Here is a 22,306-nt window from a genome sequence, read left to right as displayed (position 1 = left end):
GCCGCCAGGGACAGGCTTCCATTTCCTTGGGGAGTGAAGGATAACCCCATCCTGCTGACCTCCACCTTGGGGGGGAGAAGGGTTCCTTGGGAATGAGGGTGTCACCATCCTGGTGGCCTCCAGTGTTGGGGGAGGAGCGCTCAGGGGAAGGTGGGCATGCACGGTTATGTGGTGGGAATGCTGTCTGCAGTGGTCTTGCCTCCTCGTTGCAGAACGTCAGGTGGACAGGTGCGGCCAAGATGTCTCAAGGCATCAGTTGTGTGCTTCTGCTCTGGGGGTTTGTGACGACTCTCCATGGCCAACAGCAAGAGGTCCTTTCCCCCAGCATCTCCGAGAGAAGCAATACCTGCCCAGGTACTACTTTGTGGGTGAGAGGAGTGGAGCACCCTGCATGCAAGGTCAGGGAGCTCAGGGGCTTTGGGTACACAGGTGACAATGGCGGGGGGGGGGGAGTTAAGGGGAGTGATACGGAGCCCAGGACCACCTGCATGCGTGGAGCCTTGGGGGCCAACCTTGAACAGCGTGGATTCATACAACAGTCCCCAAGCCCAGGCTGTGACGACACCCTGCCTGCACCATAAGTCAGATTTACACACAAGCCCACGTCTTGTAGCCCCTGGGGTCAACTTCACACCACACACTCCCTTGAAAAGCTATGACTGTGCCTTGTCCCCACACAGAGAAAACCGACTGCCCCATCAATGTGTACTTCGTGCTGGACACCTCTGAGAGTGTGACCATGCAGTCGCCCACAGACAGCCTGCTCTATCACATGCAGCAGTTCGTGCCGCAGCTCATCAGCCAGCTGCAAGACACTTTCTACCTGGACCAGGTGGCCCTGAGCTGGCGCTACGGCGGCCTGCACTTCTCCGACCAGGTGGAGGTGTTCAGCCGGCCGGGCAGTGACCGTGCCTCCTTCACCAAGGCGCTGCAGGGCATCCGCTCCTTCCGCCGGGGCACCTTCACCGACTGTGCACTGGCCAACATGACCCAGGAGGTGCGGCAGAGTGGAGGCAAGGATGTGGTCAACTTTGCCGTGGTCATCACTGATGGCCATGTCACTGGCAGCCCCTGTGGGGGCATCAAGATGCAGGCCGAGCGGGCACGAGAGGCAGGCATCAAGCTCTTTGCCGTGGCCCCCAACCCCAACCTGAATGAGCAGGGTCTGCGGGACATTGCCAGCTCGCCCTATGAGCTGTACCGTAGCAACTACGCCACCATGAAGCGGGACACCACTGACATCGACGAAGACACCATCAACCGCATCATCAAGGTCATGGTAAGCTGCCACAGGCTCCAGGCACTGAGGGCTGCCCCCGAACCACTGTCTGCCAGCCAAGTGTAGTGGGGGGCAGTCATCCCACGCCTGGCCTCAGTTTATCTCCTCTGTGAGGGAGGAGGTGAGCTCTGGGCCACCTCCACCCACATCCAGCAGCACCAGCAGTTCCTCCAGACGCATAGAGCTGCCCTGCGTCTTGAGCTGTGTCTAACAAGATTCTCTTTCTTTTCTAGAAACACGAAGCTTATGGCGAGGTGAGTGCCACTTCCAGGTTCTGTGCACTCTTGTCCCACCCCCATGATGTGACCAATGGATGATTACTCTACAGTCTTGGTTGCTGGGGGGCTGGGGTGAATGAGCCTATCAGACAAGAGGAGTAGGAGCCAGATGTGTTAGGATGAGGGACTCAGGCTGAAACCCTGAACGTCAGGCTAGGGCCTCACCCTAAGAAAGGTAAGTGAAGGAGCTTAAGATCGTGCTTCTCAGGGCTCACTGAGCCAGGGTCAGGAGGAACACTCCTGGACACGGAACACGGTGTATGCAGGGTGGCTCTGTCTCCCCTAAGGGTACCAGTGGCCCAGCATGGAGACCAGTAGCTCTGAGCCAATGACATTCTCTCACATCCTTGCAAGTCACTGTTTCTACCCTCACACCAGCTCACAGTCCCAGGAAAAAAGACAGTCATCTGAGCTTATTCCCCATATAGCCCAGATGTTCGCAAACACCAAAAGTTAGTATCGTTGTGTCAACATGCTGATGTACACCTGATAGCTTTTGAACGCTAATTGCTCTTAATTATTATTAATCATAATCTGGGCAGTTTTCCAAACCTGGAACAGAGCCATCATACAGATCTCAGGCACTATAGCTACAAACCAGGCCTTCCCTTCTGGTGTCTGTGGAAATGTCAGCATTTCCCATTTTGTGCCCCGGCCATGCCTGGCTCCACTATGTATATAGGGGAAGTCCTTTGCTTAGGTGATGGTGACAAGCCTCCCTTGAATTGTGCCTCTCTCAGTCCTCTCCTGTGGAGCCATCTAAGACTTCTTCTCTTTTGTCTGCTTGGAGCCAGTGTTTCTGGACTGGCAGATGAACATAACTCTTGGCACTTCGGGGGCTGGTCCTCACTCCCTGGCTGGACACAACCTCCAACCTCCTAGTTTGGGACTCACAACTCAGAAAGATAGTGGTTAGAACATAAATGTGCAGCCTTACCAGGTCTTCTCCACTCAGACCACATAGATCCTGACCTGGCCTGGGACTGCTGGGCATGGGAGGTGGGTGCTGTCGGTCATTCTCACTAAAGGAGAGCCCTCACCCCAGAAGTATGGCACCATCACATCTCCCTGGGTCAAAATTCCACATTGTTTGCCAGCCATACTCATCAGAGGTCCAGGACAAGGAGTTCCAGGTTTTAGGGCAGAATTGGGAACAGGGGCGAGTTTCAGGTCCTTCTCTGTTGCTGGTGCCTCTTAACCTGGGGAAGTGCATTCTGTGTAACCTCAGTTCCCTCAGGTTACCCTGCAGAAGCTGAGCTCCTCCTCACGCTCTGACCTCGTCAGGATTCTCACCCTTCTCTGCTGCCTCTGATTAGTGGCCCTGACTTACCTTCCCTGTCCCTCACCTTTATGACCTGACCTTCTTTCCCTGACTGTGACTGTCCTGACCCTGACCCACCTGCATGCAGCTCAGGGACACTCCTGACACTGGACAAGGTGTTATTACCATCCTGGTGTTTCATGAGCCCATTGGCTTTTGAGAATTACCCAGCCACCCTTGTCCCCACCTCACAAGAGATTGTCATGCCCTCTGGATTTGCTTATTCTCACTCTGTGTTCTTATTCCAGTGTTACAAGGTGAGCTGCCTGGAGATCGCCGGCCCCCCTGGTCCCAAGGGCTACCGAGGACAGAAGGTAAGCTTCCTAGACTGCAAAGGGTCAACCTCATCAGCAAAATACTTTTAGAGAGTAAATAAGCATGTTTACCTGAGTAAATAAAACACGAGGCATTATTGTTAATAACTTACTAACATTAATAAGTTATTACAAGTTAATAAGCTAGTATCACGCATCTACTTGTATACTGTATTAAACAAGTTTAAAAGTATTTTTTGAGTGTCCTGTATATTCCTGACAATAGAACAATATGAAAGAAATCCTTCCAAAATTCACCACCAGAAACTTCAACCATCTATGTCTGTCAAGAACGGGAAAGGAAGACAGAAGAAGAGGGGAAAGAAAGAAGAACTGAGACAAAAACTTTTCAATAACGTCACAATGTATAGTGTTCTTGCTCGTAGCTTCATATTTCCTTCCTTTATTGAACTTGAAGGGGAGTTGTCTGGACTAGTAAGAATCTAAATCCATTTTCTGCCAGGATGAGAAGTCTCCAGGCCACCAGCCAAACTCTCCACACTTCCTTCTTGAGGTTTCTCCCCATCCTAAGTGCCAGTGCCCAGCCACCACCATAACCCTGGGAATGAATGTGCAGCTTTGGCTGCATGTAGCAGTCTAATAACCATAGTGGCTTATGGGTGAGTGTCTTTGAAAGTCACTCGACAGGCATTCAAACCTGTCACAGGGATGGCCGCAACTAAATTCTGAGAGGCAGTGAGAGTGAAAAATACCATAATGGAGACACCACTTACAATTATTCCTGTTGTCTGTTTGTAGGGTGCCAAGGGCAACATGGGTGAGCCAGGAGAGCCTGGACAGAAGGGGCATCAGGTGAGTGTCCCCCACTGATCTCTACTATGTCTTGTCAGCCTCAGTACCTCTTCACTAGGCTGATTGCTCTACCTCTGTATTCTTCTTCCACAGGGAGATCCAGGCATCGAAGGCCCTATTGGATTCCCAGGACCCAAGGCAAGTTATGATCAGCCCTGCTGGGAGAATGGAAACAAACCAAGAGTGTCTGTGTCCTGGTGAAGAGGTGAAAGGGTAGCTGACCCAAGGGGCTTGGCTTGAGACTCAAGAGAGCCACTGCCGACTAGAGGCAGACTCTGCTGCCCCAAGCCCTTACTTCTTGAAGAGCACTTCTTGAAGAGTGTTTTTTAAGTCACAAGCATCTCAGGAGAAGTCCACTCCTCTGCCTCTTAATGTATAATCACCATGATGAATTGCATTTCAAAACCAGACATCCATCTCCTCCACCGAGGGATGATGATCCTGATCCCAGAGCTGTCACTCACCACTGCTCTTTGAGACTTTTCTAGAATCTTCCAGCACCTTCTGATCACTCAAGGTTCTCTCCTCTTGGCCTGTTGGTCTTGGACCATGGGCCCTTCTTTTTATAGATCCCTGTGCTGTCTGTTTTCTCTTGATAGTAAGCTTCAATCTAACGTTCTTCCCCCACTCCCCCTTCTTGTTCAGGGTGTTCCTGGCTTCAAAGGAGAGAAGGTAAGAGTGTGAATCTGAGGACTTCAGCCCTTGCCCTTGCCAAGCCACAAATGGAACCTTAGCCCCAAACTCACCCCTCAAACATTACCACAGATCCTGGAGAGGGCAGCCCCAGGCCTTTTCCTGAGGGTGGTTTGGTTCATGGGGCTTCTCTAGCTTTGAATTTGGCCAGAACTCAAGCCCCATAGTTAACCACAACTGTATCTGGTAGGTGCCAATAGTAACAAAGGTGCCAACTTAATGACCTCACTTTCTTTCTGTGCAGGGCGAGTTTGGAGCTGATGGCAGGAAGGTAAGCCGGCTGGGCTGGGTAGGTGGTGGCGCTTCCCAGATGCTAAGGAAACAGCCTTCAGAACTAAAGGATCCTTTTTCCCTTCCTCTCTCAGGGGGCTTCCGGCCTGGCTGGCAAGAATGGGACCGATGGACAGAAGGTAGAGCGGGCCTTATGCTTCGTGCTGGGCACTGGGACTGGGCTGGACTGTGGAATGCCGAGAGTTTGCTATTTTGTAGAATAGAATATATCATCATGGATCTGACAGGTCTCACACTCAGAACCCTTCCCAAGCTCTCTTCTGGGACTGGCCTTGGGGCCATGACTTGAATCTGGGCTCCCAGTTTCTTCCATACAAGTGTGTACTGTAAAGATAAAATCATGGCAAGAATGGGGAGGCCGTGCGTTCTGAAAATCAAGGCCTGGACCCCAGGAAATGTCCCAGCCTGCCCTGTCGAATACTTGGCTGACATATACACACATGCACACAAACACACACTTTCTTGCACTGTCTCTTGCTCACACACACACACATGGCCGGATGCTCATGAAAAGAGTAGCACCCCAGCTTCTCATTGAGGAGTCACAGTTAATGATGCTTGTGTTTGCATTGCTGTCACCAATCACAAGGGTTATGATGGTCACCCTGACCCATCTTCTGCTCCCTTTTCTTGTTCTAGGGCAAGCTGGGCCGCATCGGGCCTCCAGGCTGCAAGGGTGACCCTGGGAGCCGGGTAAGCGCATCTCTGTGTTCCATGTGGTCTAAAGTCCTTGGAGTTCAGTGGGGGCTGGTAACCCAAGAGATGCCAGGCGTCCAGTGAGGTACTGACCGCTATCCCAGGTGACCCACAGCCCAGGGAGCTGGGAGTCACTCATTCTCAGTCTCTACCTGCATGGACCCAGGACTTTTCCCATCCAGCCACTGCCCAACTGGCACCCACAGGAGCTGGGAAGCTGGGCGGGGCCATTCTTGCAGAGGGCTCCCGTGATTGGTCCAGCCAACCTGCTCAGGCAGAGGTGGATGTTTCTTGGGTGCTGTCATCCTTCCCTAGAGAAAACATCCTTTTAACATGAAATCTCACCACTGAGACCTTTACTTTCTGTTGCTCCCGGAGGAACTTTTCCAAGAAAGGGCCTGGCTACATGGGAGAGACTGGGCGCACACTGGGAGCTGAGTGTCCCAAGGCCTAGCGATGGGGTGTGTGTTGCCCCTGCTGTGCCCCCACTCATCCTCAGGGCCTAGCCACACAGCAAGAGCCTGGAGTGACTTCTCACCCCTTCATAGGGCCCTGATGGCTATCCAGGAGATGCAGGCAACCCTGGGATGCAAGGAGACCAAGGTGCCAAGGTACGTATCTGGCCATGACAGCAGCCTGCCACTCCAGGGCCTGTGGGGCACAGTGGGGCTGAGATGCCCACCAAGACTCTTGTCCCTGGGAGCTATGCGTTTCCCTGGCCTAAACTGTCCTAGTCCCCATCCACTTAGGAGAGGTGAACAGTAGTCCTGTTCAGGGGCACTGGCTATACACACAGACCACCTGGGGTCACTTTTCCCTAATTACCCAGGGACACTCAGGGAAACAGGAGATACCCTCCTTTCCCCAAAGCCAGTGACCTCAGCAGGAAGATATCTAGACCCCTAGACTCCTCCGTCCTGCACCTCTCTCCAGCTCCAAGCCCTGCTTGGGGACCATGCCCCACTAACTCATTCACGATGCAGGAATGAAGAGGTAGACCCCAGCCTGTGGTTGAGGGTGACTCTTACTCAGCCTGAGATGGGGCCAGAGCAGACTCCTCCATGGACAGCCCCACCTTGTGGCCTGCTGCTTTTTACCCTGCCAAGAGGACCTGGGTTGATTTCTCCAAATCCTTCCAGGGAGATGCTGGACGCCCAGGACGCAGAGGTCCCCCAGGAGAAAGCGGGGCCAAAGGCAACAAGGCAAGTCCCTCCTGCCCGTCCGCAGGTGGAGCTGTTGTGCTCAGCCGCTGGGCCTAAGGCTGGAGGAGTGAGGCTCCACAAGCCTGCCTGGGGAAGTGTGGGGACTCCCATTATCCCAGGCAAGAAGCACCCAGGAAGCCACAGCTGAACTTTCTTCCCCTTTTCTACAGGGATATCAAGGCAATGATGGTGCCCCAGGAAGTCCCGGCTTGAAAGGAGCCAAGGGCGGGCCTGGGCCTCGGGGACCTAAAGGCGAGCCAGTGAGTTTCCATCTGATCGTGTCTTCTGGGCTCAAGGGGAGGGGGCTCCAGAGTGACCCTGGTGGCCAGGATGGCAGTGCCCAGGCCTCCTCGGCCCCTCCTGCAGGCCCTCTTCACCCACCCTGCTCTAGGACTCTCTCTAGCTCTTCCAGATGTGCCTCAGTGTCGCCATTGCAGCAAATGAGCTCGAGGAGGCTGCTGTGGAGAGCCCTCTGAGCTCTTCCCCCACTGACACCTGTTCTACCTGCAGGGACGCAGGGGAGATCCTGGAGCCAAGGGCAGCCCTGGGAGTAATGGCCCCAAGGGGGAGAAGGTGAGTCAGCCATGGGGGGCATAGGAGCCATCAGGGATGGGATCTGAGACCACATCCCCCCATGGTCCGTCCCTTACTTCTTTGGTCCAGATGTGAGAAATCCAAATCATTCAACCACAGAGGACAGCCATGACTTTGGGGCCTCTCCATGCAAGGAAGGCACCCCAAAGATCTGACAAGGCAGAATATTGATGGGGGGACCCTACCCTGCACACCTTTGCAATATATAGACAAGTTTGTCGCCACGCATGTCACGCATTATTCTGCATGCTGCACACCACCCACCACAGACTCACACACACAGAGATTCAAACGTAGCACACAGTAGACTTCCTTACAAGAAGCAAATGTGACCATGCAGCCAGTCACACCCCTAGCCACACAGACTCTCAGGTGAGGCCTAGACCTGAGGCTCTGATGAGACCCTACCATGCCTCTTTTTTCACAGGGGGACCCTGGCCCCGAGGGATCCCGGGGCCTGGCTGGAGAGGTCGGCAGCAAAGGGGCCAAGGTGAGTAGGTAGCCAAGAATGGGAGCAGGGTGTCAGGGAAGCAGCCTTTGTCAGAGTGGGATTCCCCTACCAAGGATAGGGCCGTGGGCACAGCTCAGGGGTAACCAGCTATTCAAAGCCCAGTTTCCTACTTGGGAGGGAGCACCTGGGGCTCAGGATCCCCTGTGCCTACTCCCTTCTCTACTATGCCACCTCTCAGAAAGGCTGAGGGGAGACCCAAGCAAGAAAACAGGAGGGGCCAGTGGAGCTCTACAGCCCAGCCCAGTCTCCTCCCCATACCTCTCCCTAGACTCTCCCAGACTCCCCACTACTCCTCCCCAGACTCCCACAGACCTCTCCCCAGACTCCCCCAGACTCCTCCCCAGACTCCCCCAGTCCTCTCCCCAGGTCTACCCCAGACCTCTCACCAAATCCCACTCCTTACCTTATTGAGTATATAGCCCCATATCTGTGGTGAAAATAAGATTTCTGAGGGTCCCTCATCAGATGAAACTATTGCAACCTCCTTTCCTCTCTTTCAGGGAGCTCTGGTGGCCTAGACTGTAGGGAGGTGCACTGCTAACCCGAAGGCAGTGCCTCTCTGATGGTTCAAATCCACCAGTGGCTCCTTGGGAGAATATTGACAGTCTCTTCCTATGAAATGTACAGCCTCCAAAAACCCACCGGAGGGTCAGTTATGACTCGACGGCAATGTGTTGAGTTTTGAGCTCCTTTCTTTCAGGGAGATCGAGGCCTGCCTGGACCCAGAGGCCCTCAGGGAGCTCTTGGTGAACCAGGGAATCAGGTCAGTAGAGGCCTCCCAGGAGGGTCCCCATGACCTTGGGCTGCCTCAGTGCCCCAACCCCCAGTCCCCACCTCACTACCCATCACCTCCCAGTGCTCTCTCCCACATCCTGTAGTGTCACCTGCATCTTCCTGTCTGATCAGAGCAGGTGGCTGAGGGTCACTGTCCCTATCACCACACTCAGGCAGCGGGACAAGGTGCCAAAAGCCCTAGAAGTTAGACCTCCTATTCCTCATGTGCTTTGCAATCCCAGGCACTGAGGGCCCTCTGTTAAGTGAAGAAGCTGGCTATGATATCCCAACCCTGAATGGAGCCCAAGGATTTCCCGGGCCCTCACCTGCCTGACCCTCCTGCCGCACCCCAACTTAGCCCACCCCTGCTGCACACCCTCTGCACAGGGCAGGCAGGGCAGAGGCAGTGAGGCAGGGGGTGGGCCTGGCTGCCTGCATGGAAGAAGAGTTGCCAGGCAGAACCCTCAGGATGCCCAAGGACCCCACAAAGCAGTAAGGTCTGGTGATCAGAGCTAAATGTGCATGTGGGTGAGAGTCATAGACATCATTGCCCAGCTGGCCAGGCATCAGTCACTGGTGGTACTGACTTTCTCTCCTGTCTCCAGGGATCTCGGGGAGACCCTGGTGATGCTGGGCCACGTGGAGATTCAGGACCACCCGGTCCCAAGGTACAGAGCTCCCCTTTCACCCCAGCTCAGGGACGGTGGTGTGGGAGGAAGGTAGTTTGGATTCAGCCTTTGAGGTCAGGATTCTAAACCTTGGTTCTCAGATTAAAAGAGAGGCCAGGGTGATAATCCTCCTTTGTTTTGACCCTAACAACGGGTCACATCTTTTCCAAGGCAGAACTGTGGTTGAGATGTACCATTGTAGGAAAGCCTGAATGTCTGCTTTCTGTTGGCTTCTCTGTCCCCCAACCCCATGTCTCATCACATTAACCCCATATGTAACCAGAAGGTGTAGTGAGCCCCACCTGCAGTCCCTCTGCTCACACCCAGAAACTTTTATGGCACCTAGTTGGTCCCCAGTCCACAGAGTCTTGCTCAGCCCCCTGTTTCCTCCTGAACTTGACCCTGAACGATCTTCTTCATCCTCCAGGGAGACCCTGGCAGGCCTGGATTCAGCTACCCAGGACCCCGAGGAACGCCTGTAAGTCCTAGTAGGGGCCAGGGCCTCCCGGGGGTGTGTTACCTGTGAACTAAAGGTCCTCGAGGGACTGAGCCTCCACCACCCAGTGACAGGGAAAGGGTGGGAAGAAGTCCAGGGTGTGTAGTCAGGTCCAGTGTGTGTGCAGTGGTGGTATTAGCTCTAAGGCGTGTGGGGTTTTTGTATGGATGTTCTTGCTGGGATAAATAATAACCCCCAAACAAGGATGATGGGGACCCTGTAGAAAACCTCTGTGCCCCCAGCAGTCAGCACCATACCTGACCAGACATAGGCACACCAGCTGCCGCTCTTTAGATTCTGGGGCCAAGTTATCCTGACCTGTTTTTGCTTCACAGGGACAAAAGGGGGAGCCAGGCCCACGTGGCCCTGAGGTAAGTACAGGCCTCAAACCTAGCCATCTGCCCTCCTCAGCTTTCTGCCATGGGGATCCACCTTCCTGCCGACTGTGGCTGGGTCGCTGTATTTGTCACTGGGAGTGGAAGGGTTTTCCCCACAGCCCACAACTGGAGAAACATTCGCTGGCAGACGGGCTGGAGGAGGCGGCCAGTTCCCTGTCACTGCTTCGCACTGACACTTCTGCAAGACTTACTTGTTTGATCTGAGTGCATGTAGTCTGCAGTGTCCACTCTAAAATAAAAACAAAACACTGCCGTTTATCAAACTGCAGACTTCTGAGTGCACAGTATTCTGGGAGACTGAAGAAAAACTTTGGAGAATTGGAGCAGGGAGCTCCCTGGGTATTTATCTCTGCTGTCCCATAAATGACATTTGTGTCCTGTGTCCCAGGGAGGCAGAGGAGACTTTGGTGTAAAAGGAGCCCCAGGAAGAAAAGGAGACAAGGGTGAGCCTGTGAGTATCCCAGGCGCTGGCCCTGACCAGGTTGAATGTGGGGCATGGGGAGGGACTGTTTCTTCATCTGAACGTGCATCTGAGGGCACAGCTGGAGAATGGCAGGATGTCCCCAGACACCCCACACACATGCTACCACAAAGAGGACAGCCAGTCCCTAGGCTCTAAGGCTCATGTCAGAGCGATCTCTCCGGCCTCTCAGCTCCCACTCTCAGCCCCCACATCACTCTAGAAAGCATTAGCAGGAACCAGGACCATGGCTTCTGTCCCTTCGTGCTCTTAACATGGGGCCAGACACAGCGCAGGCACCCAGTAAGGAATTGTAAATGAAGACTGAAAGGGAAAGAGATGAGGAACTGGATCAGGTTTGACATAACAATGTTAGATAAGTTTGTGGGAAGCTAAATTGATGAGCAGTTGGATAAGTAGACAGATAGATGAATGAATGGACAGGAGGCTAGATGGGTGCATAGGAAAATGAATGGATGAATGGAGAAGAGGGTAAACGGATGGGAAGGTGAATAGATGGATGAGTAAATGGGTGGGTGGGTAATTTGGTAGATGGGCAAATGAGATGGTCAGTGAGTGTATGGGCCAAGCCTGTGGATGAATGAGTAGATGCTGTGTGGATGGGTTAGAAGGTGGATGGAAATTTTGCCTTATGCTTGTGTAGATTAACTGAAAGGTAGCTAGACAAATACTTAGATGATCAGAGATAAGAATGACCCTGAGATCAGACCTGTTTTAGCTGTGAGCTCTGCTGCTCTCTCACCCCCTGGTGGCCAGGCATGGTACTAAGCATGGAGCAGGGGAACAATGAACTCTTACCTCTTAGCTTTCACCTCTACGCCCACCAGGCCGGGCTGTGGGTAGGGAACACATATTTCTGCAGTGTGCAGGAACTCAACCAGCATGTTAGCTGAAGCCCACTCTCCCTTTCCCTTCTCAGGCAGACCCTGGTCCCCCCGGTGAACCAGGTCCTCGAGGGCCCCGAGGAGTCCCAGGACCCCAGGTAAGTCCATTCACTGGTGGGAGGGCACCATGTCAGGCAGGTGTGCAGGGGGCAGCAGGCGCTAGAGCCTACGATCCAACTTTACCCAGCCTCTGCTCTTAATAGTTCTTCCCTTCTTCCTCTAGGGTATGCCTGGCCCCCCTGGAGACCCTGGTCTCACGGTAGGTGTCACATCCATGGAAAAGTCAGCATGCTTCTTTGAGAGACTCCTCTTCCCCTTCAAAAACCAGAGAGCTGGTTGCAGGGATGAGGTCAGCTGGTGTGGGGGTGAGGTTAGCATGGCAGAGTGAGGTCAGTAGAAGGGGCATTGCTAGCCTCCTTCCCACATGCTCGTTTGCAAACTTCCACTGGTGCATCCAGACACCCATGAACTTTGCATGGAGAAATACCTTTCTGGGTTTGTGCCATCCATGGAAACTTCCCTCCAAGAGCTGTGCCCTCCCGGATCCTGGGAAACAGGAAGTACAACCCCTCAGCTGACCTCTGTTCCATGTTGCAGGAGTGTGATGTCATGACCTACGTGAGGGAGACGTGTGGGTGCTGTGGTGAGTCTGCTCATCTTTAGCCCAATAATCTATCTGTCCCACCGGGAATGATCTGGGGAGTCCAGAGTCAGGGTCTGCTCAGAGGTGGCTCCCAGGATGAGTGTGTAGAGGAGTCAGTGGGATCACAGAGCAGCACACCCTCCACACCTAGTCCCTGCCTCCTCTGCACACCACACATGGTCCCTGTTGTCCTAGGGGTGGGTGGCTTCGCTTTGCCCACACTCCTGATCCCAATGACCTCCTCCTCCCATACCTTCCGACCTGTAGACTGTGAGAAGCGCTGTGGTGCCCTGGACGTGGTGTTTGTCATCGACAGCTCTGAGAGCATCGGCTACACTAACTTCACTCTGGAGAAGAACTTCGTCATCAATGTGGTCAATCGGCTGGGCGCCATCGCCAAGGACCCCAAATCAGAGACAGGTCAGCAGAGGCAGCCCACTGTGGGAATAGGACCAAGGTGGGAGGTCCCGGGCCTTGGCACATACATAGGAAGACCTCACTGATGGACACAGACTGGACGGGATGCAGGAGGTTGAGTATCAGGAAGACAGAACGACAAAAACCCAAATGAAGTCTACCTAATGAGGGACACTTAAACTTTGCTGGGCTTCCCAGAAAGTAGCCGCCGGTGGGGCCAGCAGGTGTTGGTCATCTTTAGGGGCTGTGTGGTGTGAGGCTGATGCATGCTCATCACCAACAAAGCATACCATCTGCCCCCACAGGCACTCGAGTGGGTGTGGTGCAGTACAGCCATGAGGGCACCTTCCAGGCCATCCAGCTAGATGACGAGCGGATCAACTCGCTGTCCAGCTTCAAGGAGGCCGTCAAGAACCTTGAATGGATCGCCGGCGGCACCTGGACACCCTCGGCCCTCAAGTTCGCCTACAACAAGCTCATCAAGGAGAGCAGGCGACAGAAGACCCGTGTGTTTGCAGTGGTCATCACGGATGGCCGCCATGACCCCCGGGATGACGACCTGAACCTGCGGGCCCTCTGCAGCGATGATGATGTCACGGTCACAGCCATCGGCATCGGTGACATGTTCCATGAGCAGCACGAGAGTGAGAACCTCAATTCCATTGCCTGCAACAAGCCTCAGCAGGTGCGCAACATGACGCTTTTCTCCGAGCTGGTGGCCGAGAAGTTCATTGACGACATGGAGGACATCCTGTGCCCAGGTGAGGGGGCCACCATCCACGAGGGGCAAGGGGGTTTGCAAGAGGAGATGATGGCTTAGTCTCCTAGACCTGCTGTCACAAAATACAACACAGGTGGTTGGTTGCTTTAAAGAAAACAAATTTCTCACCAACAATGTATAAGAGTTCCTGTCTCGTGACATCCTCTCCAACATGTATTACTTGTGCCCTGTTAAACTTTGCCACTGTTACTGGAGTAAGATAGTATCCCATTATGGTTTTGATTTGCAGCTCTCTTATTACCATTGATTTTGAGCATTTCTTCATTTATATGTTGGCCATTCAAATGTCTTCCTCTGTGAAAATTCTTTCCATGTCCTTTGCTCATACATTGGTCTTTTAATAAAAATTGAGGTAAAGAAAAAAAACCAAAAAATCAAAGTTCAGGAAGCTGGAAGTTCAAATTCAGGGCATCAGTTTTAGAGAAGGGTCCTTGCTTTTGGTGTTCAGCTCCTAGCTGTTTGTTGTTAGATGTTGATGGATTGGTCTGACTCCTAACAACTGTACGTACAGTGGAGGGAGGCTCCACTCAATCCTGTGACGTCCTCACAATCCCCTCTGCTTGAGCCCGCAGCTGCAGCCAGCCAGCCAGTCCAGCTCACTGACAGCCTTCCTCTTTTCCACTGACTTAAGCGAACAGGAGGTTTGCAGGGACGTCCAAAGTCCATGAGACAAAGCCTCACTGTCCTCACCTCCAAGGTGCATGCTGGCTGCACTCCCGTTTGCAGTCCATAATCAATACTCTTCTTTAATACAAACAATTCTTGTTGGTTTTCTTTAGTCACTATCCAGCTTTTACCTGCAGCTGGAGGAACTGAAAAATATGATGCCTTGGGTCAGGCTCACCTCAGACCTCAAAGTGGCAACTTTGCTGCTTAGCACTTTAAAGAGGTCTTTGAAGCAGATTTTCCAAATGCAGCACATTGTTTGACTTCTTGACTGCTGCTTCCAGGGACGCTGATTGTGGATCCCAGTAAAATGAAATGCTCGGCAGCTTCAATCTTTGATCTGTCTCCACCATCCCTCTTCCTCTCTCACGCGTATATCTATGCCTGTTCTTGTCTTTACAGAAGTAGGGATCAGGTTAGTTTTAGGATCCACTCTACTCTGGTCTGACTTCATAACATAACAACTACAACAATTAAAAAAACAAAACATTTCCAAGCAAAATTATACACACTGGTATAAAGGCAAGGAATACAACACCTGTTTTGAGAGAACTCAATCTAGTCCATAGCAGGCCGCCAGGCCTCCTGTTACTGACCATGCAAGGCCTGGGAACCCCTGCACACACTGGCCAAGCCCCCACTTTCATCTTTGTGAAGTGAGAGTCGGATGAATGCTGGGTCCAGTCTACTGGGAAAATAAATGTTCCAGGTAGTCACAAAAAGAGGGGTGAAAACCAGCCTCCCCAGATCCCTGTGTCTGGATGTCTTGATGCTGCCATAACAAATACTACCAGAAGTTTTGTAGAATGGACATTTATCATCTCATAGTGCTGGAGACTAGGGATCTAAGGCCAGGATGCTGTCTGGGTTGATTCTCTCGAGTGCACAGAAATGAATGGCCCCATGCCTCTCCCTGTCCCCTCTGCTTTCTGGTGATTCCTGATGTTGCTTTGTTGCTTTGAGATGGGTCCTCACGTGATATCTCTCCATGTGTGACTGTCCACCTTTTACAAGACACCAGTCACATAGGATAAGGACCTACTCTACTGTACTCCAGTGTGACCCTGCTATCTGTTAACATCTACAAACACCACATTTCCCCAAATTAGATCCCTTTCACACTGACACAGAGATAAGGACCTCCACATGCTTTAGAGGAAACAATTCAACCCAGAACACTCTATCAGTGGAAGGCCAGGGACAGACACTTCTCCTGGACTCATTAGGTTAAAAGGCCAGAACCATGTGGGACACAGTGGGTACTGACCATGATACCTGATCTGTTTTGGTTTTTATTTTTTTTTCTCTCTCTCTCTCTCTTTCTTGCAGATCCCCAGATCGTCTGTCCTGACCTTCCCTGCCAAACAGGTAACCTGGGGAGCCACCCCAGCCACCACGCCCCAAGACAGCACATATGCAGCTGAGAGGCCCAGCATGGGACAGAGGGCTTGGGCCAGAACTTGGCAGTGCCCACTGTGGGGACGTCTCCTTAGTGCAGAGGCTCTGAGAGTAACATCTTAGCCCACTTAGGTGATCTCTACCCAGGACCCTGAACACACACCCTTGACCTTGAACACAGATAGACAGGGACTCATTGGAGGTTCTAGGGGTGGAGATGGCACCTCAAGCCACGCCTAGGACCTTGGGCCCTATGGACTGAGAAACTGTCTTTAATCACCCAGCATGTTGGAGGGTCGGGGGTCCTGGGATGCCCACAAGGCTCATGGCCATAGAAAGCCAAGTCCTGGCAGTCCTGCACCAACTTGGTAGGTCTTGCCTACTGCCCACAGGGACAAGACAAGCAGGCTGGCTGGCAGATGGGAGCCTGGCTACAGCTTGGCACCTCCTTGGATGCCCGGGCTGAGCAGTTTGCTGACTACTTGGGGAAGGAAACCTGGACTTTGATTTCAAAGAACTGATTTATGGTAGTCCGGGGGGAAACGTGCAGTAACCCCACAGCTGCAGGACGTAAGTGCTGCTTCCTAACTGACCCGTCACGCATGGCCACCACTGTCTGCCCTCCCCGGGGGCAGGTGCTGGCTCCAGGGAGCTGTGTCTCTGGAATGTTAGTATATATGAGGCAAGAGTGTGTGTCAGGCTGGACAGCTAGAGTTGCACAGCCTGGCAGTGAGTTAATAGGTTGGTGAGGTGTCCGGTGGGCTGATAAAGGTATATGAGGGACAGGCAAGATGTTGTGGGTTCTGGTGAGAAGAAAGAGGGACGGGTGTGGTGTTAGGGCTCTGGTGAAGTGTCAGTAGCCTGGTGAGGTGATGGGCTTAGTGAAGAAACAGGGGTGTCAGAGTACTGGTGATGAGTCAAGGGCCTGGTGAGATGACAAGGCTGTTGAGGTATTGGGGGTTAGCAGTGGACTGGAGTACTGCTATTATAGGACCTCACAAAGTGTTATAGGGGCTGGCGGTAGGTTGGGAGCCAAGTGGAGTATTGGGAGGACGTGGTAAGGGATAGGGAGCTTGTTGAGGGATCAGGGATCACGCAAGTGGATTGAAGATACTGAGACATCAGGGTAGCTGCAAAGAGGTGAGAACCTGCTGACAGGTTCAGGTGGCTGTCCAGCAAATGGCCTCCACAGGTTCCAGTTGTCTGGGAAAGGCATTGCTAAATCTCTGCTTGATCATCTGACTGTGGTTTCCATGGTGACAATAGCGTAGGGACTGAGGGGCATAAGCCCACAAGAGGGTCCCTGGAGCTAACTCTTAAAGGTGGGACCACTGGGGCAGTGGAGGATTACGGTCTCCATCCACACGTAGGGGATCCATGTAGGAATTCAGGCTCTGACATGTCTGCATCTACACTTTGAGCCTTGCCTGGGCTTATGTCGCTGATACATGTCTGCATCTGTCTGAGACCATGTCTGTGTCCATGTCTGAGGCTATGTCTTGGTCCATGTTGTGGTCATGTCTAAGTCTGTGACTGAGTCTGTGCTTCGGTGTATGCTGCCATCTATTTGTTAGGCCAAGTCCATCCATGTCTCTGCCTGTGATTGTGGCTGAGGCCATGGCTGAGTTCAGGTATGTCCATGTCTGTGTCCAGGTCTGAGGCGGTGGTGAATGCGTCTGGATGTGAGGCCCTGTCTGCATAGTCTTTCTTGATCAAAGTCAGCATCTTGCAGGCACAGCTTCCCGGGACTTCTCTGTCTTGTCCAGCCTGCTCATGGAGCAGCCTCATCAGCTGAAATACACTGGTGCCCCGAGAAGTTCTGGAGATGTAAATACATACTGGATGCAGAGGACTTTCCCCAGGCTATACCGCATGGCCAGGCCATGGCATTGGCAGAATTAGATGAGATGTACTAGTTCCTGGAAGATGGCAGGAGTCTCAGCATCCAGCCTGCAGTTAGCAGGAGATACTCTGTATGGGATCCAGGGTGTCAGAGCCCCCAGAGCTAGAATGGTAAATTGCCAAAGCCTCAGTGCAGCTGCTTTATCCAGGAGGCCTGGTGTTGGGTCCTGGCTGAGTGGATGTAACGGCTCCCTGGACATTTTGGTGTGGACAGTGCATGGAGCTTCTGTGGGATCCAGGGTGCCCTGCAGAGTACTCCTGGGCTCTCCCTGTGTAGAATTCCTGACTGACCCCCCAGTATCTGTATAGAGAGAAGCTATATCTATTTCAGGGACCCTCCAGAGGGAGAAGCCAGGCCCTGCAGCTGACTGTGGCCCTGTGATGGCTTACCTCTGGAGGACAGCAAAACACGTAGTTGTCCCAGCACCCGGGGAGGTGACAGCTGGCTGACACTGAGGGTGAAGTGCAGGCAGTCAGGGAGCAGGTGAGGGATCACAGCTACTTAGGCAGCTGCTTTCCCTGAAGCCTTCACAGGCTTCCCTTCCCCAGCTTAAAGGAGCAGCCCCTTTAGAGCCCCTCTGCATCTTCTCTGCCTCCTCCTACTAACTGAAGAGCTCCTTCTCCTTTAAAGCTCCTTCTTTGAAGTTTCAAAATATATCAAGCATGGTGACTCAGGAGAAAGGTGTAAATGGAGCTTTAGAGCATGCTCTTGCAAATGACTTCTTATTTATTGGTGCGTGTGCAGCTGATACAACCCTGACCTCCAGGTCAGGCACACAAACCTAGAAGCCTGGCCACTAACAGGTCCAGGCCAGACCTCAGGCTGGCCTGATTCTGTAGGAACCACCACACCTGTGGTGTCCTCCAACAGCGCTTCTGCTCCCAGGCTCCTTGGCACTGTCTGTCGCCTTGCTGTTTTCTCCCCAAACTACCCATCTAGCTCTGCTCTACACACCTCCTGGGCAGCTGAGGGGGGCATGCATGTCCCCTTCTTGTCCAGCTCACTTCGCCGGCTGAGCCTAATCAGCATTCACCACTAGGTCCCAATTCTTGTCTTTGCAAAGAGATGCCCTGACCATTCAGCCTGAGGGCAGCCAGCAGCCACTCACATGCCCACGTCCTTAAACCCTTCTCTGGACGCTCCCTTGCAGATGGACCACAGCCTGTCGGGGCGCCCCAGGTCACCTTCCTCCGCACGGAAGAGGGACCCAACACCTTCCCCCGGACCGTCCCCCTGATCCGACAGTTGCTAAACACCACGGAGCTCACGCAGGACCCTGCTGCTTACTCCGGGCTGGTGGCCGTACTGGTCTACACTGCCGAGCGGGCCAAGTTCGCCACAGGGGTTGAGCGGCAGGACTGGATGGAGCTGTTCATTGACACCTTTAAGCTGGTGCACAGGGACATCGTGGGGGATCCCGAGACTGCTCTGGCCCTCTGCTAAAGCTGGGGCCACCCACCCATCTGCACAGATGGCCAGGCTGACCCTCACCCCAAATCAGTGTAATCAGTGTCCTATGACTGCTCTAACAATACTGCACACTGGATGGCTGACACAATAGGCACATTCCTTCATAGCCTAGAGACCAGAAGACCAAATTCAGGGTGCTGACAGCCTCCTTCACAGTTAGAGGCTCCTTCCCTGCTTCCTTTTTGTCTCTAGGGACCGCAGGCATTCCTTGGCTTGTGGCTACATCACTCCAATCTGCCTCTTGTCACATGGTCTCCTTTTCTGTGTTATCTGTCTCTGCCTCTCTCTTATAAGGCCACTTTTCATTGCATTTCATGCCCACTGCCATAATCCAAGATCATTTCCCACCTCAGGAGTCTTAACCACATCTCAAAAGTCCTTTATTTCCATTGAAAGCTCCATACATACTTCCCAATGACTGAGAAGCGATTACATTGAGGGGGCCATTATTTAGCCAGCCACAGTCCCCCAATCTAGTGAGCCACCAAATGTGCTCAGTGAGGGAGGAGCAAAGTCCAGAGTGTTTAAGAAAGTCCCTACATAGGCTCTGATTGAGCCTCAGCCACAGGCCCCAAGAGCTGAGGTGACCCAGCGATGGCACTGACCTCAGCCCCAAGTGCCAGTGACATGCATGCACAATCCTCAGAGCACGTGTGGTACTCAGCCTGGGAGTCTGCACAGCCAGCCATGCAGCAGTTCATCCTTGTGAGGACCTGGAAACCCAGACTGTGTCCTCACACCCTCGACATCCAGGTCTCTAGGGGCCTTGCTGGTGTGTGCAGCCTGGCCCAAATGGAATAATGCCTGTCTTTCCACCTGCCAGACTCACAGAGCCACTCAATATGGTTTCCCTTGAGCAAGACTCACAAAGAATGGCATATCTCATCGCTGTTCTTACCCTTGTCTCTCTGCTAAATGCTAGATTAAGCTAGGCTTCTGAGGCAGGGTCTTTATGGCTCATGTACAAAGTGGGCTGGGACAGAGTGTGAGGAGGGACCCCACTGTGGAGTCAGCAGGAGGAGAGCACAGTCCAGCTTCAACTACAGTTGAAGCCTCTCGAGGTCCCCATGAGCAACCCTTACAACCTTCCAACTCCATTCTTGTGTAAGACCAACACAGAGGGAAATGCCCTGAAGGCTGTGAACCTCCTTCACTCCATTACTGGGTGTCTGTAGCTAACATGGAGAAATCTTTGTTATTGTGCTGAAATTTGGGGAGTTCTGCAGTGCACAGTGAACTCACTAGAGGGGTGGCACCTTAAACCAGACTCAGCCATATGACTGGAAAAGTTGCTCTTAGTTGATGTAGCTGCCAGAATAAGCTATTGTTGTGAATAAGCTCATTAAAGAGTCCTGTCTGCAGCAAGTCTTTCTCTGCCTGCTTTGGCCAGGGAGGGTTCTTTTAGGGTGTGTTTTCTGATGTAGTGAGCAGAGTTTAGACAGATGGAGAATCAGAGACTTGAATGAATTTTCTGAAATTCAAAGTAAGGATGGCTCAGCAGGCCTGCTTTGAGGATGGAAGCTAGCCAATGCTTGTGCAGGGTGCCTTAACACCTATACATGTGGGTTCAGTATCTGCATTGGGCTCTGCCTCCTTCAAGAACTCAGAATAGGGATCAGGACCAAGCCTCACAGCATGTGGTGTGTGGGTGCTGGGTCAAGGCAGAGATCCTTGGCCTCTACAGGGTCTCTGCTCTCAGGTTTGGGAACATATCCTGGTTGGGGGGATGAATGAGGGGAAGTGTAGGTAATAAGAACCGTGGTGGGACCCAGATCGGCAGGTGATTTTGGATGGAGGCCTCCTTGGTCCCAACTGTCTGTCATGGAAGAGTGCAGGATGTCACCAGAATAGGAGAACATCTGGGGATTCTAGGTCGGGTCTCATCCAGAACAAGTATTACCTAGCAGTCCTAGGTTCCAGGTCACAGCAACTGGGAAGTCACCTGGGCCATCCTGAGTGTTGGGTCTTAAAGCAAGGAGTTGTCACCTGGAGGTTTCATGTGCTAAGTAGTGAGAGTCCTGGGTGCCAGGTCTCAGACAGAAAGAGTGTCACCTCAGAGGTCTTAAGCATCTGGTTATGGTCTCAATAGGGGTATCACCTGGAGGTGCTAGGGTAGCTCTCTACCTACCTGGGGCCCTGAATTCCAAATCACAATCAAATCAGAACCTCACTAAGGGGATCCCCGATATCAGATCTCAGACAGAGCTGGGCTTCTGTCAGAGTAAGGTGTCACATGTGGTCCAAGGCTCTGGCATGCTTCTGTAAACCTGGGCAGACTCAGGGCTCGGGTGTCCCTAGCCTTGTGGACCCGACCCCACCGCAGTCTCCCCCTCCTCCAGAGCTGTACGTGGCCCAGTGCACGCAGCGGCCTGTGGACATCGTCTTCCTGCTGGACGGCTCCGAGCGGCTGGGCGAGCAGAACTTCCTCAAGGCCCGGCGCTTTGTGGAGGAGGTGTCCCGGCGACTGACGCTGGCACGCCGGGATGATGATCCGCTCAACGCCCGCGTAGCGCTGCTGCAGTATGGCAACCCGCGCGAGCAGCAGGTGGCCTTCCCGCTGACTGCCAATCTGACAGTCATCCAGGAGGCGCTGGAGGAGGCACGCTACCTCAACTCCTTCTCGCACGTGGGCACCGGCATCGTGCACGCCATCAACACAGTGGTGCGGGGCGCGCGGGGCGGGGCGCGGCGCCACGCTGAGCTCTCCTTCGTCTTCCTCACCGACGGCGTCACCGGGAACGAGAGCCTCGAGGAGTCGGTGCACTCCATGCGCAAGCAGAATGTGGTGCCCACCGTGGTGGCCGTGGGCAACGACGTGGATATGGATGTGCTCTCCAAGATCAGCCTCGGCGACACGTCTGCCATCTTCCGCGAGAAGGACTACGACAGCCTGGTGCAGCCCAGCTTCTTTGACAGATTTATCCGCTGGATCTGTTAGCCCCGCCCCGCCTGGCCGCCTAGGCACCGCCCCCATCGCGGCCCCGCCCCGCGCCTGCACGGCGCCCCGCCTCCACGGGCCTCCCACGTCTCGTTTATGGTGCTAAAGGTCCCCGCCGAGGAGGTTTTTGGGCTGCCTGCAGATCGGCCTTCCTCCGCCAGGCGGCGGGCGCTCGGTGTATGGGGGAGCGACGCTCCTGCATCTATCTACTCTGACATTTCTCAGTGACTTCCCTTTATTCTTTTTCATTCTTTTTGATACCTCTTTACTCTCTCTACCAAACTCCTTAAGCATTGTCCTCCAGTGTGCCCACCCAATCACCTACGACCCCAACTGCTAATCCAGTGCCCTCGCTGCCTTTCGGATACTGGCAGGATACTGTCTTCTGAGTCCATCT

At 53.3% G+C, this 22,306-nt stretch overlaps 1 protein-coding gene across 2 annotated transcripts; it reads left to right on the top strand.

The window, feature by feature from the left end:
* Nucleotides 1-239: 239 nt before the first annotated feature.
* COL6A2 (collagen, type VI, alpha 2) lies at nucleotides 240-21,909 on the top strand. 2 transcript variants are annotated; one of them, XM_006898389.1, is made up of 27 exons: nucleotides 240-354; nucleotides 681-1,279; nucleotides 1,513-1,533; nucleotides 3,127-3,192; nucleotides 3,952-4,005; nucleotides 4,099-4,143; nucleotides 4,651-4,677; nucleotides 4,943-4,969; nucleotides 5,064-5,108; nucleotides 5,629-5,682; nucleotides 6,234-6,296; nucleotides 6,825-6,887; nucleotides 7,058-7,147; nucleotides 7,398-7,460; nucleotides 7,909-7,971; nucleotides 8,693-8,755; nucleotides 9,372-9,434; nucleotides 9,862-9,912; nucleotides 10,266-10,301; nucleotides 10,717-10,779; nucleotides 11,729-11,791; nucleotides 11,917-11,952; nucleotides 12,291-12,336; nucleotides 12,604-12,756; nucleotides 13,059-13,514; nucleotides 15,530-15,568; nucleotides 21,311-21,909. In XM_006898389.1, the coding sequence occupies exons 1-27, from the start codon at nucleotides 240-242 to the stop codon at nucleotides 21,907-21,909; spliced, it is 3,063 nt and encodes a 1,020-aa protein (XP_006898451.1). The 2 variants fall into 2 exon arrangements, with proteins under 2 accessions (XP_006898451.1, XP_006898452.1); XM_006898390.1 differs by lacking the exon at nucleotides 21,311-21,909 and adding an exon at nucleotides 18,652-18,944.
* Nucleotides 21,910-22,306: the final 397 nt, after the last annotated feature.

The sequence above is a fragment of the Elephantulus edwardii genome, unplaced genomic scaffold, assembly GCF_000299155.1.
Source record: "Elephantulus edwardii isolate Elephantulus edwardi_28Jun2011 unplaced genomic scaffold, EleEdw1.0 scaffold00228, whole genome shotgun sequence".
Taxonomy (NCBI): Eukaryota; Metazoa; Chordata; class Mammalia; order Macroscelidea; family Macroscelididae; genus Elephantulus; species Elephantulus edwardii.
The sequence above is the reverse complement of the archived record's forward strand: the minus strand, read 5'-3'. Positions and strand labels throughout refer to the sequence as shown.